The sequence below is a fragment of the Perca fluviatilis genome, chromosome 10 (assembly GCF_010015445.1).
Source record: "Perca fluviatilis chromosome 10, GENO_Pfluv_1.0, whole genome shotgun sequence".
NCBI lineage: Eukaryota > Metazoa > Chordata > Actinopteri > Perciformes > Percidae > Perca > Perca fluviatilis.
In genome coordinates, this window is record NC_053121.1 from 20,814,060 (window position 1) to 20,821,812 (window position 7,753).

The 7,753-nt window shown below is 40.1% G+C and overlaps 1 protein-coding gene across 1 annotated transcript in view; it reads right to left on the minus strand.

Moving 5' to 3' along the window:
- Nucleotides 1-418: 418 nt before the first annotated feature.
- The window catches only part of dock2 (dedicator of cytokinesis 2), a 20,170-nt gene continuing 12,835 nt past the window's right edge, over nucleotides 419-7,753 (minus strand). The window contains exons 14-25 of the mRNA XM_039814436.1: nucleotides 7,203-7,344; nucleotides 6,780-6,861; nucleotides 5,978-6,062; nucleotides 4,608-4,694; nucleotides 4,229-4,405; nucleotides 3,632-3,715; nucleotides 3,386-3,523; nucleotides 2,727-2,854; nucleotides 2,254-2,458; nucleotides 1,986-2,091; nucleotides 1,190-1,338; nucleotides 419-622 (exon numbers count right to left, since the gene is read on the minus strand). Coding sequence (XP_039670370.1) covers nucleotides 560-622; nucleotides 1,190-1,338; nucleotides 1,986-2,091; nucleotides 2,254-2,458; nucleotides 2,727-2,854; nucleotides 3,386-3,523; nucleotides 3,632-3,715; nucleotides 4,229-4,405; nucleotides 4,608-4,694; nucleotides 5,978-6,062; nucleotides 6,780-6,861; nucleotides 7,203-7,344 — 1,446 coding nt within the window. The 3' untranslated portion in view covers nucleotides 419-559. The remainder of the gene's footprint in view (nucleotides 623-1,189; nucleotides 1,339-1,985; nucleotides 2,092-2,253; nucleotides 2,459-2,726; nucleotides 2,855-3,385; nucleotides 3,524-3,631; nucleotides 3,716-4,228; nucleotides 4,406-4,607; nucleotides 4,695-5,977; nucleotides 6,063-6,779; nucleotides 6,862-7,202; nucleotides 7,345-7,753) is intronic.

The following is a 7,753-nucleotide window of genomic DNA, read 5'->3' on the forward strand; positions in this document are numbered from 1 at the left end:
CACCATATACAATATGATTGGAGAAAATAAATACTAAACAGTTTCTCCTCTCTGTGTGCACACAACAAATGCTGGAGCAGTAACAGTGGCCTCCACAGTTTGTAGCTCCCTATTATTTTTGAATTTCTAACTTTCTTTTCTTTTGTTGTATCAGCTCCAAAGCTTTTTGGCAGCCTGTCCTGTTTGAAGTCCTTTGGACGGACACAGTAACCGTTGTGCTTTATCAAATGATTATTTTCCCATTAACTTCAGGCAGTCAATACAATGCTGAAAACCGTATAATAAAAAGCTTTTTAATCAAGCACGTTGGCGGGATGGTTTGTGTTTGTTCATTCTGGTAGAAGCAGAATTGATTTAAAAGCTGTAGGATGGCATTTTCCAGCTTCACTGCAAATCATTTAAATTACCAGGCAAAAGGTCATGCCACAAAAATAGTCTTTATTGACAGGCAAAATCAATCATGTTAAGGCAACAGACAGAGTGAGTGAGTGAGTGAGTGAGTGAGTGAGTGAGTGAGTATTAGATAAGTAAAGAAAACAGAAAAAAACAAAAATGGATTTCAGAAATGATTGGCACTGTCTTTGGCTGAATCACTGGGCTTCACATCGTCTGATTTGGAGCTCTGTTGAAACAAGCAAACATCCATAATGCAAACACAAGATTTTACTAAGTTAGTTAAGGGTAAAAATTACTGAAAACAGTCCATGATTTTAATGTGGAATATTGTGTTGGTGTGCAAATTTTAAAATAATACATATCTGTTTACATTTCAACACTGTTTGGAATAATCTAGATAAGATTTGGGGGAAAAATGCTTATTTGCTTTCTTGCCAAGAGTTAGATGAAATGATCGATACCACTGCTCCTCTGTGCGATAAATATGAAGCCAGCCAGCAGCCGGCTATCTTAGCATAAATAACCACAGAATAGTATTGTTTACTCTTGGACAGAGTCAGGCAAACCGTTTCCTCCTGTTTCCACCCTTTATGCTAAGCTAATCATCCCGTGGCCGTAGCTTTATATTTAGCATAGATACATCGGAGTGGTATCTTCCCTCCTCAGTCTCCGCAAGAAAGCGAATCAGTGTATTGCCCAAAATGTAACCAATCTGTACCAAAACTGTAGTTCGCATTCTTGAATTACAACCTGATGTTTCTCTATGAGGCTGCATTAAACCTGTTGGTCTCACCTTGGACTTGAAGAGGAGGTTAATGACGCCCCTTGAGCGTCTGTCCGCTGTTCGATCAGAGGTCACACAGACTGAAATGCTCTTACTGTCCCTCTTGACTCTGGCAGAGTCCACCTCCTCTGCTCCCCCCACCACCGCCAAGGACAGGCCTACACACGGAAACAACTGAGGAGTTAGCGTTTGTGTCTCACTGATAATCAGCTAACAATGAAGATCTCTGCCTCCTTCTGCAACCAGACCATTTAAAGTGACTAATTGTGCTCTTGCAGCTGTTCTACTGATGAACTGTGTGCTCTGGCATCACTGGTGGTACTGTGTGTATGTTCAATGCGGCTGTTACAGCTTGTAGCCAGCGGTGCTAAACAGAGATGGTGTTTTAACACCACAGTCAATGCTGGCTCAGCTGGCCTTGTCCAACAGGGCAGGATGCCAGAGAAACATCAGTGATTTGGGATTTGATGCACTATTTTTAGGAGCAGGGTTATGTAACTTAAACAATGAAATATGAACTAGATGAAACTGCTGCCCACTTCCGAAAATATTACAAGTGACATGACCGATTCACCAATGTGCCACCTTACATCAGAGTTTGTGTTAGGTCAGGCTATTACTGCTACATTGCCAATTTCTTTTTAAAAACACACACTGGGTTTTCCCTTCAGTCAGGAAAAAAATCCCACAGTACTTCTTCTTAGGTCAGGACTTTATATTTGGACTTTGCGGGCCCTTGATTTACAGGTGTAACTTAATTACAGCACACTATGCAGCACCATGTTCATTTGTGCACGTTAGTCACCTGTGATGGCTGGCAGGGATCTGGAGTTGGCATTGGTCAGCAACACATTTCCTTCATTCGGTTCAGACAAGTTGGTGTCACTGCGGAACTCCTGTTTCTTGGACAGCTAGAGGGAGACAGAGATCACACAAAACTCAGCAACAGCACTTCCACAGATACTCAGCTCTATTACTTAAACATCATTTCTTCCCTTCCTTCCTCTCTTCCTTTCCTCATATTTTCTCCTCTCTCATCCCATGATCTACCTCCCACTGAAGATCAATCTCACCCGTTTGCAGTCCAGTGTATTCATCTTTTCTCTTTCTTCTGTGATGAAGATCATGCTGCTCCTCTTCTTCTTCTTCTTACTCTTCCTCAGTTTGACCTCTGAATCGCCCACCAGCATCACCCCCTCCACTGCACTTGCACTCAAGCTGCCGCTGGAGCGCGGCAGGGTGGAGGTCCAGGAGGTGGGCGACTCAGGGGTGAGGTCCCTGGGAGGAGGCAGGAAGGGTGTGAGTAGTACATGAAATGGGTAAAATGTTGTTTTTTCATATCCACGTTGTTCTGGAGTGAATCTTCCATGAATAATGCATCTTTGCAGTTTTTGCTGAGATGCATGTCATTCATTAGAACACATTGGTGGCCATTTTATTGCAAACTAGTAAATGAGTGTCATTCTTGTAATGAATGTTGGGGTTCTCTTCACACTCTAAGTTCACTATATAAATGAATCTGTCAACACATATGTGTGTATGCTACCTGTCTGCATGGAGCTTGGTTGGAGTCCCACATTCTGATCCCTGCAAGGAGGAGATGGAGATGATGGACTGACGAATGGAGCGCAGCATGGAGCGTGGACGAGTGGACTTCCTCTCATCCAAGTCCGGCTGGAAATAGAGTTGAACAATAGTATATATATAATATCCAGATAAATAGACAAGACTACTAGGATAGTACTTGTCATAGATGGTGGCAGTGAAAGAAAGCAGAAGTACATCACTAGAAAATGCAATAAAAGCAAAAGCAAGTGAAGTTACTCTTAAAAACAGCACATCACACTCCACTCATCATTAGTTTAATCTCTCCAGAAGGCCAGAGCCAATCTACAAGTTAATGACCATACTTAGCCCCAGTCAGACCATCCAAAATATGTTCTGATTGTAGAGAAATTTAAAGGTACAAATCCCATATCAACACTACACTCTGAGGCTTTTGTGAGTACTTTGATCGTTAAAATTGGCCTGGGTCAGCTCATTTGCGGCATCATTAGCGCGACTCTACCACAGTAACTCTGCGTCAAGCCTTAAAAAAAGAAAATGTTTTGCATTACAGAGAAACATGTTTTAGTAGGCCTAAGTCTCTCGCCACTTTTTTTGTCTCACTTCTCCCTCTTTTATCCTTTATCCCGTAGTTCTTACCAGCTCTCTCACTCCATACTCCTTCTCCACTTTCTTCTTCAGCTGTTTGAAACACTCCTCCATGCGCTCGTGGAAAGGACGGAGGTCATCCATCACTCTCTTCCCATGGAGAGAGATCCCTCCGCCCAGTAATGGGATCTATAAATACAAATATTAGGTGTCAGCAGAACTTCCACATAAAAGCAACACACTAACTATATGTGATGTGTACATGTATTGGAGAATGTGTGTTAGAGTGTTCAGTACCTGCCATGCGATGAGGTCTTTGAGGCGTAGCAGTTTATCTCTGTCCTCTGGGTGCTGCTGATTGTACTCTTCGGTAAAGAATGCCTGATAAAAGAGGAAATATTAAAATCTAATTCAAAGAAATGTGGCTATACGTTTCAAATGCCCAGGCAGTCTGTAGATTAATAACTGACTTTTCCACCCACATGTGCACTTTATAGGCCCACTGATCTTATCCTATGCAGGATATTATAACACTGAATAGGGTTTGAGATTGAATACTAACAGTATTTATAGTTATGAATACACCATACTCTAATAAGTTCCTTGCATGTAATGTCATTTGTAAATGTAATCTAATTCAGCCTGAGGAGGTGATACAGATTGTTGTCCCTGAAGCTCAGATAGTCTTAAAAAAATAAAAAAGCAGTACTGAGATGGGGAATCTTAGTTACAATTCTACACAATCACAATTAATCAGTACTAAAAAGGTCACTATGAGAAAAACGAGCCAAAATCAATGTAAAGGTTTTAAAAACTCATTAACTAACGCAGAGCAGTGTATTTGTGAGGGCTATAAATTGGAGAGGATTATTGGGCTGATTCTTTACAGTTTACCTTTTCATACTTGGCAAAACCGCCCATGACAGCTGGGTCCACGATGCCATTGAGCAGCATGGAGAGGGGGTTGATGGGAAGTGTCCAGTCAGCCTGGTATTGGTTAATCATGGTCAGAATCTTCTCATTGGTGGACTCCATGGTCTCTATGGCGTTCTCCAATGGAGACAAGGTAGTCTGGACAGAGAAGCCAAGTGGTGGAAAGAGCAGAGAGAAGGAAGAAAGGGAGGGAGGTTTTGAGGGTGGGATGTGGGAGATAGAGAATACGAAATTCAGTGAAAAAGGAATGCAATCCGTGGTGAAAAGATCAGGAATCAGGCAATTTCCCACAGCAAACATACAAGTCAAACATGGAGTAGAAACCCGCCCACAGACTTACATGTTTCAAATCAGTAGCCTCAAACCAGCGCAGGATCCCTGGCAGCTTATACACAGTGGTGAAGGTTGTGCGTTCAATCCACATAGACTAAAATACCGAAATGGAAAGGAGAACAAAGAAGAAAGCAATTAGATGTGCCTTTTTCCACTTGTGAATATTCATAACAAGATATCTTGTATTCAAGTCGGAAATCTTTCGAGACACTTTAAGTCCTGTTCAGATGTTTGCTGCAGTGGAGTGATTAATGGTAAACGTTGAAGAATAGAATATCCATATCCAACATTGACAAATTATCACCCTTTTGCTTTAAAAAGACCACGTGGGGGAGGATGTGTCACCTTTACGTGTTTTTGTCATTTTTTTTTTTTTTACACATTCCCCCTTTGCTCAGGTACAGAGATGTAGGAGCCATTGTGGACTCAGTTATTTACATATTTACATCCATTAGAAAGTCATTACTTGTTTGTTTTTTTAAAGATTATTTTTTGGGCATGTCAAAAATACATGAAAGGGGAAAGAGAGGAGGAATGACATGCAGCAAAGGGTCGCAGAGCGGAGTCAAACCTGCGGCTGCTATGTCGAGGAGTAAACCTCTATATATGGGCGCCTGCTCTACCAGGTGAGCTACCCAGGTGCCAAAAGTCATTACTTGTAGTCATAAGGTCATTAGCAGGTATGAAAGGACAGGGCTTTTCTTTTTTTGTTGTAGGTTGCAACATATTTTATACTCTTGGCACCAACTACTGTACACATACTCTACAGGACCGTTAAAGGCATTCTCTGGACCTTCTACTAAAATTACTTCCCAATAACTTCCCATTTTCTGTCTTGCGTTTCCAGTCACTTTTTCCACTTCAATTCCAATTCCTTCAATCAACATTCTACTCAGAAGATGCAAGTAATTCCCGTAGGTATAAGGAGAGTAAATCAGATCCCTACAAGAATAAATATATCTCATAGTATCAGGAGACAAAAAAATCATCCCTGGGAGAGATAATCACACCCCTACTTCTTCCCACAGGTCCTGCATAGGCCTATTTCTTTTTATCTCAGTGTTTCCCTTCTTTTTTGTTCTTTACTTTTGTTTTTAAATGTTAGGCACTCTCTATTTTTTTTTTTTTTTACTTATTTCCTTCATCACTACACAATCTGATATCTAATCTACAGTATTACCTGAATCTGAAGTTGCATTTAAAGTGCTCATCTGAAATCTGACAACATAATCTGATGTCTTATCGTATAATTATAACACACTCTGCTGTTGAATAAAATCCTATTATTTTATAGAACAGGAACTTATTTTTTCAGACTGATAACAATGCAAGTACGTAAGTCTTTTCATTAAAAAAAACAAAAGAACAAAAACTCACAACAAACTCATTGTTTGGGTCCACAGGTCCTTTCCTCACCGGTCTGGAATAGTGAAAACGTTGCACGTAGTTGGACTTGTAGAAGCTGCACAGGGTGTAAGAAGAGGGAGGGAGAGGGAGAGGGAGAGGGAGAGAGGTTAGAAGTCAAACAAAGAAAAAGAAAAAGAATTTACGAAGAGGGAAATGTGACATCATTAGAACTGCCTATTCTTTTTCAGAGCATGTCATTTCACAGACCATCACATTTCTAAAATTTGACCCGTTTTCAAAGTTTTTAATATCACAGATATGGGTTTCTTTCAACCAAATTGCCCAAAAAATAACATGGATGTACGTTTTATAGAACTCATACAACATTTAAAAAAAGAAAAGATTATTTACATATAATTTTGGGTGTTTTATTCAATTACAAAAATGTTAATGTTAAATGGTTTCAAAACCGTGTCCTGACTAAACTTTGACAGTCTGTGATCCACTCAACATCCTCTAGTCTTAACTAATAGTCAAAATAATTCATGATTTCTGCTTTTTTAACTTAAAAATTTGGTATAATGTCATGTAAATTAGGTTTATTGACCATGAATTTAAATTAAAAAAAAGAATTTCAGAAAAGTGACAAAAACGTTTTGAAAAAACGTCAAAAGCATCGAAAAAAAGGACAAAAACGTTGGGAAAAGGGCCAAAAGAAAGTTCAATTTTAATTATGAGCCCAAAAGACAACAAGTTCATGGTCAAAGGGAAGACAACACAGGGGTTAATGGAAAGATTTAAACAATATAATTAAACGCGCTATTTCACTGACTTGATAATCTGGTCGGGGACAGGTTTGTTCTTCAGGCGAGGAGGAATCTCGAGGACTGGCTGCACTGTGAAACACTGGATGTCTGGTTCAGATCACTCAGGAATAAAACATCACTACATGTTGGAGGGTGTCTACATGCCTGTGTCAGAATGTACAAACTGAGAGTTGAGCGATGCTTCAGACCTCCAGCAGCTGGGTTTTAATACACAGAGGTGGTAAAGCAAAACGTACAAACAAAGTCAACAAAGATTTTATTGAGATCCAGACCAAAACTGTCTAGATGAATAGATCTAATACACAAATATGTCTGGGTATGTTTTTATTGTGTTTCTAGGTAAAAGGTCCCATGATATTTTCTTTTGGAAAAAAACAGGATCTTAGATTAGCAACCCAAATACTCTGTATTTGCTGCCGGAAGGATACACTGCAGAGGAGAGTTCTTGATGTCGTCTCCTGGCATGGTGGTTATGTTGAGGCGCACAGCGCTGGGGAACTGGCTCATCAGCTGGTTCTGAAAGTCCTCTCTGCGTTCGTACTCCTTGCCACGGTGGATAAATACCTTGTTCTGAAGCCATAGGGAATGTACTGGTGTTACTAATGATAATGATTAAGCCCTTATTTCTCCTGTGATCCACACAGGGAAATTCTCTTTTTCTGATTTTGACTTTATTCAATAGGACACTGCATTTCTCAAAGTGGGCCTATGGCTGGTCTCTTTTTACTGCCCTGCCCCTATAAAAACGGAGTCACTGACTTTATAATATTCCTTACCACAGCAGATAAACGCATATAATGAATATACTGTAGGAGCTTAAAACAATGGAATATCTTATTTCTGCAGTTTGCTGAAATCCACAGATCCACAATGTCCCCAGAAGGTACTTTATGTCCCATTCTGTTAACCATCTTGCTGGTGTGTTTAGAAACTTGTCCACTGTTGCAGTTTTAAACAGCTTAGCTTCAGTGCTGATAAT